This window comes from Megalops cyprinoides, chromosome 24 (assembly GCF_013368585.1).
Source record: "Megalops cyprinoides isolate fMegCyp1 chromosome 24, fMegCyp1.pri, whole genome shotgun sequence".
Taxonomy (NCBI): Eukaryota; Metazoa; Chordata; class Actinopteri; order Elopiformes; family Megalopidae; genus Megalops; species Megalops cyprinoides.
The window spans coordinates 1,995,485-2,017,382 of NC_050606.1; the positions used below are offsets into that span (position 1 = coordinate 1,995,485).

A 21,898-nucleotide genomic window follows, 5' to 3' on the forward strand; every position below is an offset into this window, starting at 1 on the left:
GAAGGGGGCATTGCTGTTAAAGCCATATGTACCTGACCTGCTGTCAGTGGCTGGAATACTATAGCACCATATCCGGGCATCATATTTGTTTAATTCTCACAGTCCACCTCCGCTACTACATAAATAATCCTCTCCCTCTTTCATCTCTCTTTCACTCTCCTTCCCTGCCTCTCTCCCTCCACAGTGAAAGATGTGAATCTTCTACCAACTCCAGGGCCAAAGACCAGAGCAGAGTTTTTACAATGTGAGTCTGTTTACAGTGAAGGTCTGAGACTTTTAAAAAACTCTCTCAATCCAGTTTAGTTACATTTCTGTCATGAATTATGTATATTTTTCCAACAGCTGACTCACATATTACCATGGTAACGTATTGAATTAGTAATACACACTTATGATTGTGTAGTGTCTGGTGTCCCCCTCATTCCAGTAAAAAGCAACACATAATGAATTAGAGCCATAAACACATCTGACAATATATATTAAATTTGTAATTGAATTTGACACAGGAAAAACTGCATAGAAGACTAATAGTTTATGAAGTAAATAAACACACAAGTTTATTTACTTCATAGGTTTAAGTGTGTAAGTGTGAGTAGGGAAAAAAAATCCTTTTAAAATGGAAAATACATTAATACGGCACATATTTAAACTGGGTTTAAATTATTGATTGATTTCCTCATTTTCTGCTTCTCCCCCATCAGATTCCTGCCAGCTCACACTGGACCCAGACACGGCGTTTAGAGAGCTGCTTCTGTCTGAGGAGAACAGAGAAGCGACACGTGTGAGAGAGAAACAGCCGTACCCTGACCACCCAGAGAGATTCACTGCTGTTGCCCAGGTGCTGTGCAGAGAGGGTCTGTCTGGCCGCTGCTACTGGGAGGCTGAGTGGAGTGGGGAAGGGGTGGCGATAGCAGTCTCATATAAAGAGATCAGCAGGAAAGGAAAGAGAGACAACTGCTTTTTTGGATGCAATGAAAAGTCCTGGAGTTTTTATACCGCTCTGCTTCCTGTTACTCTTCCTACTACAAGACAAAGCAAACTTATATTCCCGTCCCCTCCTCCCCCAGAATAGGAGTGTACCTGGATCACAGGGCAGGAACTCTGTCCTTCTACAGAATCTCTGACACAATGACCCTCCTCCACAGAGTCCAGACCACATTCACTCAGCCCCTCTATCCTGGGTTTGGGCTTGGCGTTGGGTCAGCTGTAAAACTGTGTCCTCTGTGGCGAGAGAGAGAGACCATCTGAATTCAGAATGAGAGAGACTCGCTAAGCTTACCATCTGTGATTGGAAATATAACATCTTTGTATGAATTTTGTTACGATAAGGGTTTCAGAGTTAATAGAGGCATCGCTTAAGACCCAATTGAAGTTAAATGTTAAAAGAGTTAAGTGAAGAAGGCGCATGTTTGATATGTGTTTAATTATTTAATCATATTCATATGTGATATCACTGGTGGAAACACTTCCATAGAGAACCAGCAATGCGCTCCACCAGCCATTTTCAGTCATGAATCTGACAACTGAAAACAAGAAAATAATATTTTTCTGAAAAACGAAAAAACAATACTTTGTTTATTATGAGCCCCTACCCAATACTACCCTGTCCTGCCCTTCTATGTCTAAGTACATGAATAAGATGATAAATTACTCAAATAACTGTGGCATTATTTTTTGGAATATCACTTCAAACCATTAAACATACGGAACATGCTAAACGCATCCCATCCAAGTCTCCAAATGAATTTTTTCCAGTAACACTGAATGTTAATCGTTTTCACATGTCTAGTGTGATATCAGCCCTGTCCATGTGTTGGTGTTCTCCGAGCATATGGTATGTGCATTTTTGTTTTCTAACTTTGTGAGAATACAAGGAGGCTTGCATGTGTGCTAATATTTAGCCAAAAGTAACAGTAATGGAATAGCTTAGCCCTGGGCTCCATCTATAATAAGAGTAACTGTGAAGGACAGCCTTCACCTGTCTACCCAAAACTGTTGATTGTGTGGTTAAATTGTTTACTTATTAAAATGTGTAAGGTTCCTTGTTTCCTTTTCAGCTATCAATAAGTGATCTCGATTGAATCAATATATCCATACAGGTTAATTGTTTCATTGTTAATTGCCTCTTTAATTGTAATGGTTACAGTAATGTGTCTAGTAACCAGCAAATGCTCACTGAGCCTCACCTGTCTAATCAGGTATATGAAATACAGGTGTGTGGCTGAAGAGATGTGACACATTTTGAGCTGGCTTTGCTGAGGCTGGGATCAAGGCTGGTTTCTCATTTATTTTGTTTTGTTTTTCAGTACATTTCTTTCACATTTTACATCTTCTGCTTGTTTTTGTGATTGTCATCGAAAGCTTCTCTGGAATATCAGTAATGGAGTAGGTTATTCCTGTGTGAGTTGTGTTGTTGGTGTTAAGTGGGTTATTATATTGTGGGTTGAATGTGGTTGTTTTTAAATTTTATACACTATCTCTGTGTTGTCTTTTTATGTTGTAGCCCTTGAATGTACTTTTCTAAATGTTCCACTCCTGTTTCATATGGCCATTATCTCTTCTAATATCTGACTCTGTAAGTGATTCAAGATATGAGTGTCTGTCAAATAAATGAATACATGAGAGTCTGGATTAATTTAATTTGAGGAATCACACATTTTACAAACATACTTCTACAATACCACATAAACACACCCAAAAAGAGCTGTTGTATTTATACTTGATACTTAAGGTTAATGGCAAAATTCTATCGTAGTTTGAATTCTGCCATTCATCTCAAGTCTGGCAGACAATATAACTTTTTCTTTTAAAATTAGCCAGTGGTGTGGAGGGTTTGTAACGCAGTGATAACTAAGTGTAGAAGAGTCATTATCTGCATTTTCTTGCCACAGTGAGCTACTGAACTTAAGTATCAAAAAAGTGTACAATTAATTTTAAATTAATGGAACATGTATCTATGTCGAGAGATAGACATACGAAAAAAAAAAAAAACTTGAATATATCAGAAAAATCACATAACTTACTATAGCCTCTCTTCTTGAAATAAGATGCTAATGATACAGAGAGCAGTTTAATCTGATATTAAATTACTACTTATATATATGATATTAAAATTCTACTGTTCTCAGTCTGGCCTTCAGCATTGTGCCTCCAGCAGTATCAGGTATAACCAGAAATATCACTCCTTCTCTCTCACACAGACTCATTTCTAGAGAAATGAAACTTATCTTGGCCCCTCTGCCTTTCTCTGTTTGTATGGTAAAATGGCAGCAGGTGGAGAATAACTTTATCTGGTCTAATTCAGATAATATAAAGATATAATTTGTTATATTTACATGTTTATGTTAAAGTAAGATGAGCAGGCGGCATTGTCTGGGGTTATTTGTTCATGTACCTATTTTACTTGGTAATGTTGGTAATGTAGTGAGGAGTTGCATTGAATGACTGCTTTGAACAGTTTCCTCTTCTCAGTCTGATATCACTCTAACACCATACAGCACACCTCCTGCAGGTATGAACCAGGAAGTCCCTCTCTCTCAAACACACACACCCAGTTCCAGAGAAATGAAACTAAACTCTGTCTCTCAGACAGTTTGTCAGTTACTGTGTGCAGCAAAATGGCAGCAGCTAGTATCTCAGTGGAGCAGGACCAGTTCAGCTGTTCAATCTGTCTGGATCTACTGAAGGATCCGGTGGCTATTCCCTGCGGACACAGTTACTGTATGGACTGTATTAAGGGCTACTGGGATCAGGATGATCATACTGTTGTCTGCACCTGTCCCCAGTGCAGAGAGACCTTCACCCCAAGGCCTGTCTTAAGAAGAAACACCATGCTGGCTGAAGTGGTGGAGAAGCTGAAGAAGACAGGACTCCAAGCTGCTCCTCCTGCTCACTGTTACGCTGGACCTGGAGACGTGGCGTGTGATGTCTGCACTGGGAGAAAGCTCAAAGCAGTGAAATCCTGTCTGATGTGCCTGGTGTCTTACTGTGAATCTCACCTCCAGCCGCATTGTGAATTGCCTGCATTTAAAAAGCACAAATTGGTAAAAACCACAAGAAAACTAGAGGAGACGCTTTGCTTTAACCACGACAAACTGCTGGAGGTTTACTGTCGCACTGATCAGCAGTGTATCTGTTATCTGTGTACGATGGATGAACACAGAGGCCATGATACAGTCTCAGCTGCAGCAGAAAGGACTGAGAAACAGGTAAAAGGTGCAACTCTATAGATTTTATTTTAAAGATGCAAATGCTTTGAAAATTAAACCTATACCATTGTCTAAAATCAAAAATATCACATGTCGCATTCACTGTGAGCTGTGATTTTACCACCCAACACGAAACAAAAAATACATTTCTTATTTCCCTTTAAAGTGAACAAGGAAGTGATTTTCAGATCTAAAGGCCGCTGTGATAAAACAGAAAGAGCAGGAAGTAAACAGGAGCCAGCTCTCTGTGACAGCTCTGTTCACAGAATAGAAACCTGAATGCAAATTAGAGTGACTTGAGTACCTATTATAAGCTGTGCTCTCTGCAAGGCCCGTAGAGTCTTCCTTTCTGACACATTTTAGTGATTTACCTTTAATGCAGTTTGTGTGCTTAACTGGTCTCAATACAGTGAGTGCAAGAAGAGAAATATGTATTTGTTCACAGAAGCAGCTGGGGGAGACACAGAGGAAATTCCAGCAGAGAATCCAGGAGAGAGAGAAGGAGCTGCAGGATCTGAGACAGGCTGTGGAGTCGCTCACGGTGGGTACTGACCAGAGGAGAAGACAACAGCTGGCTGCTGGAAGAGCCATTTCAGGGCTCAGTCAGGGCTCTCCTCCAGTCATCCAGTGAGGAGCCCAGTGTTGAGCCACTTTCCAGCCCTGTGGGGCTAAATCGCACTGAGACACACTATGGGGGACAGGCTGTCTGGGGTCCCACTAAGAGCTGAGTGAAAGGCCTAGTTAAAATGTACAGCCCTCCTCTCTCTGTGTCTCCTAACAGTGCTCTGCACAGGCAGCAGTGGAGGACAGTGAGAGGATCTTTACTGAGCTGATCCGCTCCATTGAGAGAAGGTGCTCTGAGATGACACAGCTGATCAGAGATCAGGAGAAGGCTACAGTAAGTCAGGCTGAAGGAGTCATGGAGCGACTGGAGCAGGAGATTGCTGAGCTGAGGAGGAGAGATGCTGAGCTGGAGCAGCTTTCACACACAGAGGATCACATCCATTTCCTCCAGGTAACATCACTGTCTCTCTGACAATCTGCAGTACAGAAGGGGGTGTGTCTCACACAGAGCTGTCCAATGGAGATGCTCCTGACTTCTCCCAGGAGTTTGTGCAGATCATTGTGTCTGATTAGGTATTTATTCTCTCTGTTTGTCTGTCTGTCTGTTTGTAGAGCTGTCAGTCTCTCTCTTCCTCTCCTGAATGTGGAGACTTACCCAGCATCACTGTCGATCCACACGTCTCTTTTGGGTTTGTGACGAAATCTGTCTCTGAACTGAAAGAGCGACTGGAGGATATCTGCAAGGAGGAATTGGTCCATAAATCTCTATTAGGTATTTCAAACATGGCACCGTTCCTCTCTACTGATTAAAACTATTGTCAAATAGAAAATATAAAGACATGTCCAAAAAAATAAATTCTCCCTCTTCTCTTCATTTCCTTCCCTCCCTCTCTCCCTCTAAAGTGAAAGATGTGAATCTTCTAAGTAAAGAGCCCAGAAGCAGAGCAGAGTTCTTGCAGTGTGAGTCTGTTTAAAGTGAAAAACTCAAAGTCTCACATTTTCAATCTTAAATAAATTGTTGTCAACATTAGGCATGTTTTTTTTTTTTCAAAAAGGGGAAATGTTACTGATATATCGGAATTTTAAAGCAGTTGAATTACAAATAAGCAGTAGTGTAGCTTCTGGTGTCCCATTCTGTTAAACAGCACATTGATCACATACACATGCAACCTTTGTGTTCACATTTCAGATTAGTTACATTACGAACAGTAAATAACAAAGAATACCTCATGAACTGAATATGCATACCATATAAATAGACACACACTCACACAAAACACACACACATACCCACTGATATGAGCCACTGAAAATAATAATGACATTTTATAAAGCATAGAATAAACTGTTTTAAAGTATAAAATACAACAATATAAATTTCTGAATTTGAAATATTTGGAGGTAAAAACTATACACTGTATTAAATATATTAAAATGCATATATTAAAATAATGTAATTATTGTGTGAATATATGTTTATGTCTTGTTCATTTCAAAAAATTCTTCACCGATTTCCTCATGTTGTGCTTCTCCTCCATCAGATTCCTGCCAGCTCACACTGGACCCAAACACAGCAAATACATCCCTCCGTCTGTCCGAGGGGAACAGAGCAGTGACATGGGGGACTGTGGAACAGCCATATCCTGGTCATCCAGAGAGATTTGCCTGCATTCCTGAAGTGCTGTGCAGAGAGGGTCTGTCTGGACGCTGCTACTGGGAGGCTGAGTGGAGTGGGGATTGGGTTTATGTAGCAGTCTCATATAAAGAGATCAGCAGGAAAGGAAGGAGTGATGACTGCTGCTTTGGATGCAATGAAAAGTCCTGGATGTTACGCTGCTCTGTTTCAGAGTGCTCTTTCTGGCACAATAATAAGAAAACTGTAATCCCTGCTCCTACCTCCTCCAGAATAGGAGTGTACCTGGATCACAGGGCAGGAACTCTGTCCTTCTACAGCGTCTCTGACACAATGACCCTCCTCCACAGAGTCCAGACCACATTCACTCAGCCCCTCTATCCTGGGTTTATGGGCTGGATTCAATCTACTGTAAAACTGTGTCCTTTGGAGTGAGAGTGAGTTCAGCTGAATTCAGACTGAAAGAGGAAAAGATATAAGGAAAGTGAACAATATAGCCTATATTTTATGTCAAACATAAGTTATCTGTGTTTCTTTCTTATTTTTCTGTCCTTTTTTAAAGTCGTGTCAACACACCAAGTACATACTGATCATATCACACCATGTATGTCATGGATTTTAACAGAATAAGTACATTGGCACATGCAGAGACAGAGATACATGCAAATAAAAACAAAAATGTGTGCAAAAATATTTGCAAGAAAAGTTGGTGCAACAATACTTCATAGAAATGAAAACTGAACAAATGAACGATGTTGCATTGTGGACAATCCCAATGGAAATAAAAACTACAAAACAAGGTGAAATAATAAAAAGGTTATAAAAATATGAACTGAAAGCAGAATAAAATGACCAAATTCCTTTATTATTATACATTTTTACAAAAAGAGATGAATGTATTTTGTAGTGAGTACCACCTAGCTAAACTGTGGTACGACTTGTTTGTGCCCAGCTAGTTAGTATTAGTTTGTATTTCATGAGCCTTCAGTAAAGGTAACTTAATATTTGAACCTGGTTTCCTGTGTCTTGAGTAATCTCTGCATTTGAGTTCGCCCTGCTCCTCGTCACATTGTAGATGTACAGTATGCCAGACTGTACTGTTCTCACTGTTTCAAATTTTTGCCATTACTGTTGATATTTTCAAATATCTCGCACTGTAAGTGATGTCAGACTTGGGTGTCAATCAGGCAGATATATAAATAAATGCATAAATAAATAAATCAGAAAGAGTAATTTGAACGTGGGGCCAATCATTATATTTATATTTTATATGAATATTTCCTTATATCAATACAACTACACCCCCAGAACTGTAAAACATGGCTGGCATTCTGCCAAAACAGTGATGTCACAAAACAGTGATGTCACAACAGGCATTGTTGTGTTTCTGCTGTAGCTGCTTGGTGTATTTTGTCTAAGTTTACATGTCCTTTTGGGCAGAGAAAGAAATGGTGTCTGCGTGAACACTGCATTACAATGCATAAACTCTGTATTGCGAAGGCCCGGGCTGGGCTAATCTTTTCAGCAGATCTGATAATAATAAACAGCTGATACTAAGTGATATAGACTGTGTGTTCAACTTAATATGCAAAGAATCTGTTCCCCGTACCATTCACTGGAAGGAAACCAGCTTATATATCAGGTATTTCCTTCCTCTACACCTTCATTCTGACACATGATAATTGAAGGCGGGCGTAGTGATTCCACGGCACAGCAGATGGAAGAGAAGGAGATTGCTTTTGAAGATGTCCACTTCATAGAGAGTTCAGCCAACAGCACATACGGGACGGGGTTACAGTCTGTAGCTGTGAGGATTGGTCCAAGTCCACAGCCCAGATACAGTATGTATGACATCTCAAAGAAGAAAAAAAAAAACCCTCCAATCACTGTAAAATCTGTCCTTCCCTTCTCTACAATTGGATGGAATGTATGACATCACAGGAGAGAAAGCAAAGTTTTGCTTTGACAGTTTGTGACGTAACACCTGCAACTGTTGCAGTGTGTATCCATTTCAGAATCGCGTGCCACAGCTAACCTCAGGTGACTTTTCGAAGTAGCCTGTTCCTCCTTGCCTGGCACCTGCCCAAACTCATACCTGCTGCAGGTACAGGTAGAAACAGAAAATCACCCCATTTCTCTCACACAGATGCATTTCTGGAGAAATGAAAGTGAACTTATGGTGGGGACTTACCAGAGGAGAAGACAACAGCTGGCTGCTGGAAGAGCCATATCAGAGCTAAGTCAGGGGTCTCTTCTAGCCAGCCAGTGGGGAACCCAGTGTTGGGCCAGTATCCAGTCCTGTGGGGCTGAATCCCACTGAGCCACACTGTGGTGAACTGGCTGTCTGGGCCCATCAACCAAGTCACTAGATGGATGACTGAATTGTGATGTGATCAAGACATTTTGCAGCTGAACTTCGGCTTAAGGGAACATCACTCACTCAAAGATAATCACTGAATCCTGCTGAGTTTGAATATATACCATGTAGACTAATGCACTTGATGAAGGTTAGCTCAATGTATAATACCCTTTCTTTCTTTCCTTCACTGTGACATAGCAACCTTAGCCAGCTAATAGACTTTGAATGATGATAAGCAGTTATGTAACAATTTGTTCTTTGAATCTTCACATTAAGTGCTATTTTCTGTTTATTTTTTTATCCATATTTCTACCAAAAGTAAAAAAAAAAATAAAAGTGCTAGAAGTCTGGTGGCAATAAGATGAAAAGGAGGGCTTTAGCAGCTTGGCATTACCCAGAGTGTTTGGACCTGCTCCTGGATTTTTAAATAATAAATAATATAATAATTTATTTTAAATAATTAGATAGATAGATAGATAGATAGATAGATAGATTGTGGAACAAAATAAAACTTGAGTTTTTTATTTTTTATTATTATTTTTTATTTTATTGACTTTTATCATCATTTACCTATTTTTTGGTGGTCTGACCGTGAAGGATCCTGAGTGGGAAGGTTCTGGAGAGGTTATTGGGGGATTCTGGAGAGGTTTGAGTTGTTAATCTGACCGCCATATGAGTCTATGGCAATTGTAATTCATCAGTGTTGCAATTCTGTGACTGGTTAGAGCAGAGTTTGTTATTGTTAGAGTTTGTCACTGCTGTGATCATAGAGAACATGACTGATCTGATATAATCTGAGAGGGTTTGTCTTTAGGCATTTGGTTATGGCCTGAAGCTATGAGGATTGGTCCAAATTCTCAGCCCTGTTATCCTTGGCCTCTTCTGAAACAGATAAAAGCTCCAATCATTGTGGAACTACTTTCAGATTCAGTGGATGATTTCAGAGTAACCAAAGTTTCACTTTGACAGTTGCTTTTTGGCAGCCAAGATTGTTGCATCTATTGTTGTATCTATTACAGAATCTCAGCTAAACTAACTTCAGGGTGAGTATATGGGCGGGTTGATGATTGCTGATAGATTTTAAGTGAGAGAATGCAGTCACAATGCAGAGCAGCAGAAATACTGTTTCTACTGCAATAATAATAATAATAATAATAATAATAATAATAATAATTATAATAATGATATACACTTCATTTCATTACCCTTTCAATATTTCATGAACTCATAAAAAGTATGAAAAGTGCTTTCAAACAAAAGATAATAAAAGTTAAAAAGCAGGTATGAAAGAGAAAGCAGATTAATGAGAGGAAATTAATTACAAATGAGAGAGAAAGGAAGAGAGAGAGAGAGAGAGAGAGAGGGAGGGGGGGAGAGAGAGAGAGAGAGAGAAAGAGAGAGAGAGAGAGAGAGAGAGAGAGATTTTTTAAATGTGTTGTAAAGTAGAAATTGTCTGTGTAGCCCTGATGGTCTATGGCAAAGAGCTTAGGGGCAGGAACAGCGATAACAGGGTCACCCTCTGTCTTCAGGAGAGTTTTTAACACAGAGAGAAAATGTAAATCTAATGACATAAGAATGCATTGAGATTCACAGGGTTTAGGAATTAAACAACATAATCAGAGGGTTGGACAGTTCAAAGCCATGAAAGTATTGAACACAATATTAAAATCAAATTTTAAAGTAACTGGTGGCCAGAGTAAAGAGGCTGAAATTCGGGGACATAAGTTCCATCTTTCTTGTTGTGGCTGGGTCTTGCAGTAGAATTTTGTACTAACTGAAATCAGGAAATCAAAGCAAGCTGGCCAGTGGTGTTGCAAGGAGAAATGTGTGTGGTAGGATGAGGGATGGTGTGAAAAGCATTGTATGCTATCATAAAATGTGACGTTTTACATTTTAATCCGGTCAAATCTGGCCCTGGAAGTGAAGGGTTTGGAAGTATGAAAGAATCTGTATCTGAATGAAGTTAGATGTCAAACAATTGTTTGCCATAAAAATCAGATAACCCGGTGCAGTCTCTCTTTTTGAAAACAGATGTTAGTACAACAGTACAAAGTATATGTGGACAGCAGCGTGGCGTAGTGGTGAGGAGCTGGGCTTGTAACTGAAAGGTTGTAGGTTTGAGTCCAGTTAGGGCACTGCTGTTGTACCCTTGGGCAAGGTACTTAACCCACAATTGCCCCAGTAAATATCCAGCTGTGTAAATGGGTAAAACTGTAACCTACTCTATGCAACTCATGCTATACAAAACCATCTGTTGTAGCATAATTTAGTAATGCTGTCAGTGAGGAGTTAAATACTGATACTGAAAGACTGCTTTTAAAACAGGCTACTCTTCTTAGCCAGGCAAGTGTCCAAACTCAACTTCCTGCAGCTACTGGTGGAACCAGAAAATCACTCCATTTCTCTCACACAGGTTAACTTCCTGAGAAATGAAAATAAACTAATTGCTGTCTCATTGCTTCCCTCTCTAAATGTGTGTGCAGTTAAATGGCAGAAGCTGGAGATGTACTGGATCAGAAACAGTTCAACTGTCCTATATGCCTGGATCTGCTGAAGGATCCGGTGGCTATTCCCTGCGGACACAGTTACTGTATGGACTGTATTAAGGGCTGCTGGGATCAGGATGATCATACTGGTGTCTACAGCTGTCCCCAGTGCAGGCAGACCTTTGCCCCAAGGCCTGTTCTGGGCAGAAACACCATGCTGGCTGAAGTGGTGGAGAAGCTGAAGAAGACAGGACTCCAAGCTGCTCCTCCTGCTCACTGTTACGCTGGACCTGGAGACGTGGCGTGTGATGTCTGCACTGGGAGAAAGCTCAAAGCTGTCAAGTCCTGTCTGATGTGCATGGTGTCTTACTGTGAAACTCACCTCCAGCCTCATTATGAATCTACTGCGTTTAAGATGCACAAACTGGTAAACGCCACAGAAAAACTACAGGAGAACATGTGCCCCAATCACAACAGACTGCTGGAGGTTTACTGCCGTTCTGATCAGCTGTGTATCTGCTGTCTGTGTGTGCTGGATGAACACAAAGGTCATGATACAGTCTCAGCTGAAGAGGAAAGGATTGAGAAACAGGTAACACCAGGAAATCTTGTTGGAGCCATTTGTGTGATTTCACAGATTTTGTTTCATAAAACTAAGCATGTGAGAAAATGAAAGCTATTCCATCTGTTGAAGTAAGCAAAACAAATACATTTTTTTCAGTTTCCCAACAAAAAAAATCAAAAAACTGACAGCTGATTCCTTCAGCAGAAAATGTTCTTCCTGAAGGGCAGAGATGAAACTGATGTGCAATGTGGCCTCGTTTAGTGATTAACAGTTACAATGCCTTTGTCTTCTCTTTTCCTTGTATTTATGACTATGCCTTTAAAATATTTTCAAACAGTGAAATAAAAGAAAAGAACTATTTCTTTGTCCACAGAATCAGCTGGCGGAGACACAGAGGAAATTCCAGCAGAGAATCCAGGAGAGAGAGAAGGAGCTGCAGGATCTGAGACAGGCTGTGGAGTCACTCACGGTGGGTACTGACCAGAGGAGAAGACAACAGCTGGCTGCTGGAAGAGCCATTTCAGGGCTCAGTCAGGGCCTAGAAAGGACCAGTTAAAATGTACAGCCCTCCTTTCTCTGTGTCTCCTAACAGCGCTCTGCACAGGCAGCAGTGGAGGACAGTGAGACAATTGTTACTGAGTTCATCTTCTCTATTGAGAGAAAGCACTCTGAGATGAAAGAGCTGATCAGAGATCAGGAGGAGGCAACAGTCACTTGGTCTGTAGGAGTCATTGACCAACTGGAAACAGAGATTGCTAAGCTGAAGAGGAGAGATGCTGAGATGGAGCAGCTTTCACACACAGAGGATCACATCAATTTCCTCCAGGTAACATCACTGCTACTGCCAGAATGAGGTGTGTCTCACACATAGCTGTCCAATGGAGCGGCACCTGATGATGTCTGATGTCTCCCATTGTGTACGGCTCACTGGGTACTTACTCTTTCTGTCTGTCTCACGGTATCTGAATTCGTACTATGCTTCTGTCTGTCTGTCTGTCTGTCTGTAGAGCTGTCAGCCTCTCTGTATCCCTCCTGGATGTGGAGGCTTACCCAGCATAACTATGTATCCAAACGTCTCCTTTGGGTTTGTGAAGAAATCTGTCTCTGAACTGAAGGGGCAACTGGAGGATATCTACAAGGAGCAACTGGCCAAGATCTTTTTAAAAGGTAAATGAAACTTTATGCCAGCATGTATACTAGTTTACCCCTTACCAAATATTCTCCAGATGTTCTACCCAATCAGTAGATGAAGGGGGCATTGCTGTTAAAGCCATATGTACCTGACCTGCTGTCAGTGGCTGGAATACTATAGCACCATATCCGGGCATCATATTTGTTTAATTCTCACAGTCCACCTCCGCTACTACATAAATAATCCTCTCCCTCTTTCATCTCTCTTTCACTCTCCTTCTCTGTCTCTCCATCTTTCCCTCCTTCCCTCCCTCCCTCCCTCCACAGTGAAAGATGTGAATCTTCTACCAACTCCAGGGCCAAAGACCAGAGCAGAGTTTTTACAATGTGAGTCTGTTTACAGTGAAGGTCTGAGACAAAAAACTCTCTCCATCCAGTTTAGTTACATTTCTGTCATGAATTATGTATATTTTTTCCAACAGCTGACTCGCATATTACCATGGTAAGGTATTGAATTAGTAATACACACTTATGATTGTGTAGTGTCTGGTGTCCCCCTCATACCAGTAAAAAGCAACACATAATGAATTAGAGCCATAAACACATCTGACAATATATATTAAATTTGTAATTGAATTTGACACAGGAAAAACTGTATAGAAGACTAATAGTTTATGAAGTAAATAAACACACAAGTTTATTTACTTCATAGGTTTAAGTGTGTAAGTGTGAGTAGGGAAAAAAAATCCTTTTAAAATGGAAAATACATTAATACGGCACATATTTAAACTGGGTTTAAATTATTGATTGATTTCCTCATTTTCTGCTTCTCCCCCATCAGATTCCTGCCAGCTCACACTGGACCCAGACACGGCGTTTAGAGAGCTGCTTCTGTCTGAGGAGAACAGAGAAGCGACACGTGTGAGAGAGAAACAGCCGTACCCTGACCACCCAGAGAGATTCACTGCTGTTGCCCAGGTGCTGTGCAGAGAGGGTCTGTCTGGCCGCTGCTACTGGGAGGCTGAGTGGAGTGGGGAAGGGGTGGCGATAGCAGTCTCATATAAAGAGATCAGCAGGAGAGGAAAGAGAGACAACTGCTTTTTCGGATGCAATGAAAAGTCCTGGAGTTTTTACCGCTCTGCTTCCTGTTACTCTTCCTACTACAAGACAAAGCAAACTTATATACCCGTCCCCCCCTCCTCCAAAATAGGAGTGTACCTGGATCACAGGGCAGGAACTCTGTGCTTCTACAGCGTCTCTGACACAATGACCCTCCTGTACAGAGTCCAGGCCACATTCACTCAGCCCCTCTATCCTGGGTTTGGGTTTGGCGTTGGGTCAGCTGTAAAACTGTGTCCTCTGTGGCGAGAGAGAGAGACCATCTGAATCCAGAATGAGAGAGACCCGCTAAGCTCACCATCTGTGTTTTGAAACATAACATCCTTGTATAAATTTTGTTATGATAAAGGTTTCACAGTCAATAGAAGCATCTCTTAAGTCCCAGTTAAATGAAGTTAAATGTTAAACGAGTTAAATGAAGAGGGTGCATGTTTAATGTGTTCATTTTCTTAATCATATTCATATTTGATAACACTGGTGGAATCGCCTACATAGAGAACCAGCAATTTGCTCCACTAGACATTTTCAATCATGAATCTGACAACTGAAAACAAGAAAATAATATTTTTCTGAAAAACGAAAAACAATACTTTGTTTATTATGAGTCCCTACCCAACACTACCCTGTCCTGCCCTTCTATGTCTAAGTACATGAATAAGATGATAAATTACTCAAATAACTGTGGCATTATTTTGTGAAATATCACTTCAAACGATTAGACATATGGAACATTAGAACACATCCCATCAAAGTTTCCAAATGAATCTTTCCCAGTAACACTGAATGCTAATCGTTTTCACATGTCTAGTGTGATATCAGCCCTGTCCATGTGTTGGTGTTCTCCGAGCATATGGTATGTGCATTTTTGTTTTCTAACTTTGTGAGAATACAAGGAGGCTTGCATGTGTGCTAATATTTAGCCAAAAGTAACAGTAATGGAATAGCTTAGCCCTGGGCTCCATCTATAATAAGAGTAACTGTGAAGGACAGCCTTCACCTGTCTACCCAAAACTGTTGATTGTGTGGTTAAATTGTTTACTTATTAAAATGTGTAAGGTTCCTTGTTTCCTTTTCAGCTATCAATAAGTGATCTCGATTGAATCAATATATCCATACAGGTTAATTGTTTCATTGTTAATTGCCTCTTTAATTGTAATGGTTACAGTAATGTGTCTAGTAACCAGCAAATGCTCACTGAGCCTCACCTGTCTAATCAGGTATATGAAATACAGGTGTGTGGCTGAAGAGATGTGACACATTTTGAGCTGGCTTTGCTGAGGCTGGGATCAAGGCTGGTTTCTCATTTATTTTGTTTTGTTTTTCAGTACATTTCTTTCACATTTTACATCTTCTGCTTGTTTTTGTGATTGTCATTGAAAGCTTCTCTGGAATATCAGTAATGGAGTAGGTTATTCCTGTGTGAGTTGTGTTGTTGGTGTTAAGTGGGTTATTTTATTGTGGGTTGAATGTGGTTGTTTTTAAATTTTATACACTATCTCTGTGTTGTCTTTTTATGTTGTAGCCCTTGAATGTACTTTTCTAAATGTTCCACTCCTGTTTCATATGGCCATTATCTCTTCTAATATCTGACTCTGTAAGTGATTCAAGATATGAGTGTCTGTCAAATAAATGAATACATGAGAGTCTGGATTAATTTAATTTGAGGAATCACACATTTTACAAACATACTTCTACAATACCACATAAACACACCCAAAAAGAGCTGTTGTATTTATACTTGATACTTAAGGTTAATGGCAAAATTCTATCGTAGTTTGAATTCTGCCATTCATCTCAAGTCTGGCAGACAATATAACTTTTTCTTTTAAAATTAGCCAGTGGTGTGGAGGGTTTGTAACGCAGTGATAACTAAGTGTAGAAGAGTCATTATCTGCATTTTCTTGCCACAGTGAGCTACTGAACTTAAGTATCAAAAAAGTGTACAATTAATTTTAAATTAATGGAACATGTATCTATGTCGAGAGATAGACATACGAAAAAAAAAAACAAACTTGAATATATCAGAAAAATCACATAACATAAGATGCTAATGATACAGAGAGCAGTTTAATCTGATATTAAATTACTACTTATATATATGATATTAAAATTCTACTGTTCTCAGTCTGGCCTTCAGCATTGTGCCTCCAGCAGGATCAGGTATAACCAGAAATATCACTCCTCCTCTCTCACACAGACTCATTTCTAGAGAAATGAAACTTATCTTGGCCCCTCTGCCTTTCTCTGTGTGTATGGTAAAATGGCAGCAGGTGGAGAATAACTTTATCTGGTCTAATTCAGATAATATAAAGATATAATTTGTTATATTTACATGTTTATGTTAAAGTAAGATGAGCATGCGGCATTGTCTGGGGTTATTTGTTCATGTTCATATTTTACTTGGTAATGTTGGTAATGTAGTGAGGAGTTACATTGAATGACTGCTTTGAACAGTTTCCTCTTCTCAGTCTGATGTCACTCTAACATCATACAGCACACCTCCTGCAGGTATGAACCAGGAAGTCCCTCTCTCTCAAACACACACACCCAGTTCCAGAGAAACAAAATTAAACTCTGTCTCTCAGACAGTTTGTCAGTTACTGTGTGCAGTAAAATGGCAGCAGCTAGTATCTCAGTGGATCAGGACCAGTTCAGCTGTTCAATCTGTCTGGATCTACTGAAGGATCCCGTGACTATTCCCTGCGTACACAGTTACTGTATGGACTGTATTAAGGGCTACTGGGATCAGGGTGATCAAACTGGTGTCTACAGCTGCCCCCAGTGCAGAGAGACCTTCAACCCAAGGCCTGTTTTAAGAAGAAACACCATACTGGCTGAAGTGGTGGAGAAACTGAAGATGACAGGACTCCAAGCTGCTCCTCCTGCTCACTGTTACGCTGGACCTGGAGACGTGGCGTGTGATGTCTGCACTGGGAGAAAGCGCAAAGCCGTCAAGTCCTGTCTGGAGTGCTTGGCCTCTTACTGCGAAACTCATCTAATCCTTCATGATGAACTCAATCGAGGGAAGTCTCACAAACTGATTGAAGCCACAGGAAACTTGCAGGAGAAGATCTGCTCTCAACATTGCAAACTGCTGGAAGTTTACTGCCGTACTGACCAGCAGTTCATCTGTTGCTTTTGTATGATAAATGAACACCGAGGCCATGACACAGTCTCATTTGAAGCAGAAAGGACTGAGAAACAGGTAAGAGCAGAAACTCAGTAGATGTTATTTTAAAAGAACACATCTACTGTAAGTACTGAAAATTAAAGCGATACCATTGTCTAACCTTAATATCACATCTGTATCCATCTGATCTGTCACTTTCCCACCTAAAATAAAACAAAAAGATTTTACTTTTACTTTTCTTTTAAATTCAACGAGGAAGTGATTTTCAGTTCTAAAGGCCATCGTGATAAAGCAGTAAAAGCAGGAAGTAAACAGGAGTCAGCTCTCTGTGACAGCTGTGCCCACAGAGTAGAAATCTGAATAGGAGTTTGTGATATAAGCTGTCCTCTCTGTAAGGCAGGCATAGTCTTACTTTCTGACCCCAAGAATGGCACACAGTTCTGTGATTTACCTTTAATTCAACCTGTGTGCTTAACTGATCTCCGTACAGTGATTAGGAAAATGTCTGATTGTCCACAGAAGCAGCTGGGGGAGACACAGAGGAAATTCCAGCAGAGAGTCCAGGAGAGAGAGAAGGAGCTGCAGGATCTGAGACAGGCTGTGCCGTTACTCATGGTGGGTACTGACCAGAGGAGAAGACAACAGCTGGCTGCTGGAAAAGCCATTTCAGGGCTCAGTCAGGACTCTCCTCCAGTCAGCCAGTGAAGGGGCCCAGTGTTGGGCCACTTTCCAGCCCTGTGGGGCTCAATCGCACTGAGACACACTGTGGGGGAAACAGGCTGTCTGGGGCCCCAGTAAGAGCTGAGTGAAAGGCCTAGTTAAAATGTACAGCCCTCCTCTCTCTGTGTCTCCTAACAGTACTCTGCACAGGCAGCAGTGGAGGACAGCGAGAGGATCTTTACTGAGCTGATCTGCTCCATTGAGAGAAGGCGCTCTGAGGTGAAAGAACTGATCATAAACCAGGAGAATGCAAAAGTGGCTTTGTCTGTAGGACTCATTGCCCAACTGGAGCTGGAGATTGCTGAGCTGAGGAGGAGAGATGCTGAGCTGGAGCAGCTTTCACACACACAGGATCACATCCATTTCCTTCGGGTAACATCACTGTCGTAGTACTAAGTTAATCTGTGCTATGCAAATCTATAGTACAGGGGTGTTTCTCGCACAGAAATGTCCAATGGGGCAGCTCTTGACATCTCCTAGGAGTTTCTGTGGCTCATGGTCTCTGAATTCTTACTACGCTTCTGTCTGTCTGTCTGTCTGTAGAGCTGTCAGTCTCTCTGTGTCCCTCCTGGATGTGGAGACTTACCCAGAAACACTGTCAATCTGAACGTCTTTTTTGGGTTTGTGAAGAAATTTGTTTCTCAACTGAAAGAGCGACTGGAGGATATCTGCAAGGAGGAATTGGCCAAAATCTCTTTAGCAGGTAGGTTAAACATTATGCCGTTACTTATGCCAGTTTACCCATGACTAAATATTCTTCAGAGGTTGTACCCCATTAGTAGAGGAAGGGAGTATCACTGTACCTGCTAAAATCCGTATATACCTGTGCTACTGTGAGCGGCTGGAACAGTATAGTGCTGTACCTGTGCAAGTAACACGCTGCTCACTCCTCACTTAAGGTTGTTAACCTCTGATCAGAGAAAGTTAATTGTTAATGTAAATCAAGTATTTTTACAGTGACAAAATTCATTCACATACTGATGCAGATGAATATGTTTATTCCAAATGTCCCTTTTGCATCCCAGTTTCCTCAGTGATACAAATGACATTTGTTATTGACCCATCTTTAGCCTTAGTGACTGTTGCAATATGTCGTGAAGGACTAATTTATTGTGTAACGTTAGTGGTATTGTGCTCCACAGTAGCTCCACTACTGAAAAGAGCCACCTTGGTTTTCCCCTGATTGTAGGTTCAGATTCATCCCATCTCTCAATCTCTTCCTCTATAGGTGTGAACTTATTACTTATTTTGTGATTTCCTTAGACACGCTTCCCTCATTTGGTTTACCTGAATTGTTAAAATTGACCTAAAAGTCTTCCTCTCCCCTCCCTCCTCAGTGAAAAATGTGGATCCTCTACAGGCTCCAGAGCCCATGACCAGAGCAGAGTTCTTACAATGTGAGTCTGTTTACAGTGCAGAACCCAACAAACTCTCCACAGCTATCTCTGTCAGAACGGTGGTAGGGACACAAACGCGGACCACAGGGTAAAACAAAAACACCGCGTCTTAGGGGGGGCGGAGTGCTGATAATCTCAGTCCAGTTTTCATAATTTTCTGTTCCGGTCTGTTTAAAAAATACAGTTTGCTCACACACAGCGTTAGAATGGTAAGCAACTGAATTATGAATATGCGCTTAGGATAGTGTAGTGTCTATGTCCTCTCATTCTAATAAAAGGCAATGCATAATGAGTTCAGCTGTGTCATAAAGACATTAAACAATGTGTATTAAATTTGAAATTGTCATTAGAAAGAAGAACAGCAAATAACAAATAATAGATTATGAAGTCAATATGCGTACTGGCAAACACACATAAACATACATAAATCACACACACAGAGCTCTGTGAGTTCAAGAAAATCATAAAATAGAATATATGCATTCCATATGGAAGGAGTCATTCATAAAATGAATTAAAAATCATAAAATATTAGGAGGTAGAAACTTTGTATCACATGATACAGTAATGGATACAGTATTGTGTGAACATGTTTTAATATGTTATTGGGTTTAAATTATTTTACCTCATTTTCCATTTTTCCATTATCAGATTCCTGCCAGCTCACACTGGACCCAAACACAGCACATACATACCTCTGTCTGTCTGAGGGGAACGGAGCGGTAACACAGGGGGCAGTGAAGCAGCCATATCCTGATCATCCAGAGAGATTTGACTTCTGGCCCCAGGTGCTGTGCAGAGAGGGTCTGTCTGGATGCTGTTACTGGGAGGCTGAGTGGAGTGGGGCTTGGGTCTCTATGGCAGTCTCATATAAAGAGATCAGCAGGAAAGGAAATGAGCATGACTGCTGCTTTGGACTCAATGAAAAGTCCTGGAGGTTACGCTGCTCTGCTTCAGAGTACTCTTTCTGTCACGATAATGATTACACTGTAATCCCCGCCCCCCCCTCCTCCAGAATAGGAGTGTACCTGGATCACAGGGCGGGAACTCTGTCCTTCTACAGCGTCTCTGACACAATGACCCTCCTCCACAGAGTCCAGACCACATTCACTCAGCCCCTCTATCCCGGGTTTATTGTTGCGTCGCAATCTACTGTAAAACTGTGTCCTCTTGAATGAGAGATATCAGCTGAAAAAGGACACAGGAGAGAAGGAGACTGCGCATCAAACACAAGTTATCTGTGTGTCTTTGCTTTTTATTATTTTTTATGTACTGTCAATTCATAATGGTCAAATCTATGAATTTTATGGAATTTATTAGAATAAGTACACACAGAAACACATTCTGTTCTGTTTTATAGACATAAAAATGCATTGTTGACAAACCTAGAAATGTTAAATTTAAAAATGTGAACTACAAAGGAAAGCTCATATTAAACCTTATTTGAAAAAACAAGACAGGAGTAAAATATAGAATAAAATAGAGATGATTTTAGGGAAAGTATTTATCACAATATAACTGTATGTTATCTTTTCATTTATGTGTGAAATAAAGGCCTAGATGAACACATGTAAAATTACGTAGTTAGATGCCGCTACTCTAACGGAATGCGGCCACAGGTGCTGTGGACAGGACACAGACCTGTGAGAACACACAATAGGAGATGGCCCGCACAGCAGAGAGAATCACGCGGCACTCGCTGTCACCAGGGGGCGTCTGTGAGCCATTCTGTGGGCCACATTCTTCTGACACTGACGCAGCTACAGCACGGAATGTCGCCCCGTTTCTGCAGACAGGGTGCCCCTTTCAATTTTGATTTACTGAGCGGAGGAAAATGCTAATGTAAAAATGTGATACAATACTCATCTTATTCAGTTGTAATAATCAGCAATTAACAGTAGCTACTCTTTGATTGAGGTGTGTGTGTGTGTGTGTGTGTGTGTGTGTGTGTTCTAGTGTGGATGTATGTGTGTAAAATATATTTAATTGCACCTGTTCACACTTACAATGGGCCTGTAACACCAGTGAATTTGAATAAAATGATGGACTTTTGGAGCAGGAATGACCCCTGTCTGTTTCACTTTAGTAAGTCTCAGCAAACCTGGTGACTTCCACCTGAACATCCCTGTGGGCATTGTAGACTAGACATACTACTACTACTGCTACTACTGCTACTGCTACTACTACTACTACTACTGCTACTGCTACTACTGCTACTACTGCTACTGCTACTGCTACTGCTACTACTACTGCTGCTGCTACTGCTACTACTGCTACTGTTACTACTACTGCTACTGCTACTACTGTTACTACTACTGCTGCTACTACTGCTACTACTACTGCTGCTGCTACTGCTACTACTGCTACTACTGCTACTGCTACTACTACTGCTACTACTGCTGCTACTGCTACTGCTGCTACTACTGCTACTACTGCTACTACTGCTACTGCTACTACTACTGCTACTACTGCTACTGCTACTACTGCTACTGCTACTGTAGCGGAGCTGAAGTGATTAGCTCGTGTGAGTCCTGCGTAAAGCCTTAGGTAGCGGGTAGCAGGTAGCCGAGTGGTTGCAGCGGCTAC

At 40.9% G+C, this 21,898-nt stretch overlaps 2 protein-coding genes and 1 pseudogene across 15 annotated transcripts; all 3 read left to right on the forward strand.

The window, feature by feature from the left end:
* The window catches only part of LOC118771489, a 6,267-nt pseudogene extending 3,757 nt beyond the window's left edge, over positions 1-2,510 (forward strand).
* A 1,086-nt stretch (positions 2,511-3,596) lies between these two features.
* Positions 3,597-6,840, forward strand: LOC118770851 (tripartite motif-containing protein 16-like). Of its 14 annotated transcripts, none has more exons than XM_036518593.1 (7): positions 3,616-4,208; positions 4,632-4,645; positions 4,677-4,749; positions 4,990-5,223; positions 5,385-5,563; positions 5,698-5,732; positions 6,314-6,840. In XM_036518593.1, exons 1-7 carry the CDS (start codon positions 3,618-3,620, stop codon positions 6,838-6,840), a joined length of 1,653 nt encoding a protein of 550 aa, XP_036374486.1. In that variant the 5' UTR covers positions 3,616-3,617. The 14 variants fall into 14 exon arrangements, with proteins under 14 accessions (XP_036374489.1, XP_036374490.1, XP_036374486.1 ...); XM_036518584.1 differs by lacking the exon at positions 4,632-4,645 and adding an exon at positions 5,599-5,674 and having other exon boundaries at positions 4,654-4,749; positions 5,705-5,732; XM_036518594.1 differs by lacking the exon at positions 4,632-4,645 and having other exon boundaries at positions 3,616-3,919; positions 4,058-4,208; positions 4,654-4,734; ... (1 more) ...; positions 5,385-5,544; positions 5,676-5,732.
* A 4,411-nt stretch (positions 6,841-11,251) lies between these two features.
* Positions 11,252-20,490, forward strand: LOC118771490 (E3 ubiquitin/ISG15 ligase TRIM25-like). Its single transcript, XM_036519499.1, has 12 exons — positions 11,252-11,842; positions 12,189-12,284; positions 12,408-12,641; positions 12,823-12,982; positions 13,274-13,333; positions 13,788-14,310; positions 16,655-17,270; positions 17,715-17,810; positions 18,054-18,287; positions 18,459-18,618; positions 19,253-19,312; positions 19,964-20,490. Exons 1-12 carry the CDS (start codon positions 11,252-11,254, stop codon positions 20,488-20,490), a joined length of 3,357 nt encoding a protein of 1,118 aa, XP_036375392.1.
* The last annotated feature ends 1,408 nt before the right edge of the window (positions 20,491-21,898 follow it).

What these genes read in the sequence shown, in the direction of transcription:
- LOC118770851 (XM_036518596.1), top strand. Translation starts at nt 3,618, where the DNA reads ATGGCAGCAGCTAGTATCTCAGTGGAGCAGGACCAGTTCAGCTGTTCA. An exon ending in GGTCCATAAATCTCTATTAG is followed by an intron (nt 5,545 to 5,609) that starts GTATTTCAAACA and finishes GAAAATATAAAG; the next exon opens with ACATGTCCAAAAAAATAAAT. An exon ending in CAGAGCAGAGTTCTTGCAGT is followed by an intron (nt 5,733 to 6,313) that starts GTGAGTCTGTTT and finishes CTCCTCCATCAG; the next exon opens with ATTCCTGCCAGCTCACACTG.
- LOC118771490 (XM_036519499.1), top strand. Translation starts at nt 11,252, where the DNA reads ATGGCAGAAGCTGGAGATGTACTGGATCAGAAACAGTTCAACTGTCCT. An exon ending in AGGCTGTGGAGTCACTCACG is followed by an intron (nt 12,285 to 12,407) that starts GTGGGTACTGAC and finishes GTCTCCTAACAG; the next exon opens with CGCTCTGCACAGGCAGCAGT. An exon ending in GTAAAACTGTGTCCTCTGTG is followed by an intron (nt 14,311 to 16,654) that starts GCGAGAGAGAGA and finishes TCTCTCAGACAG; the next exon opens with TTTGTCAGTTACTGTGTGCA.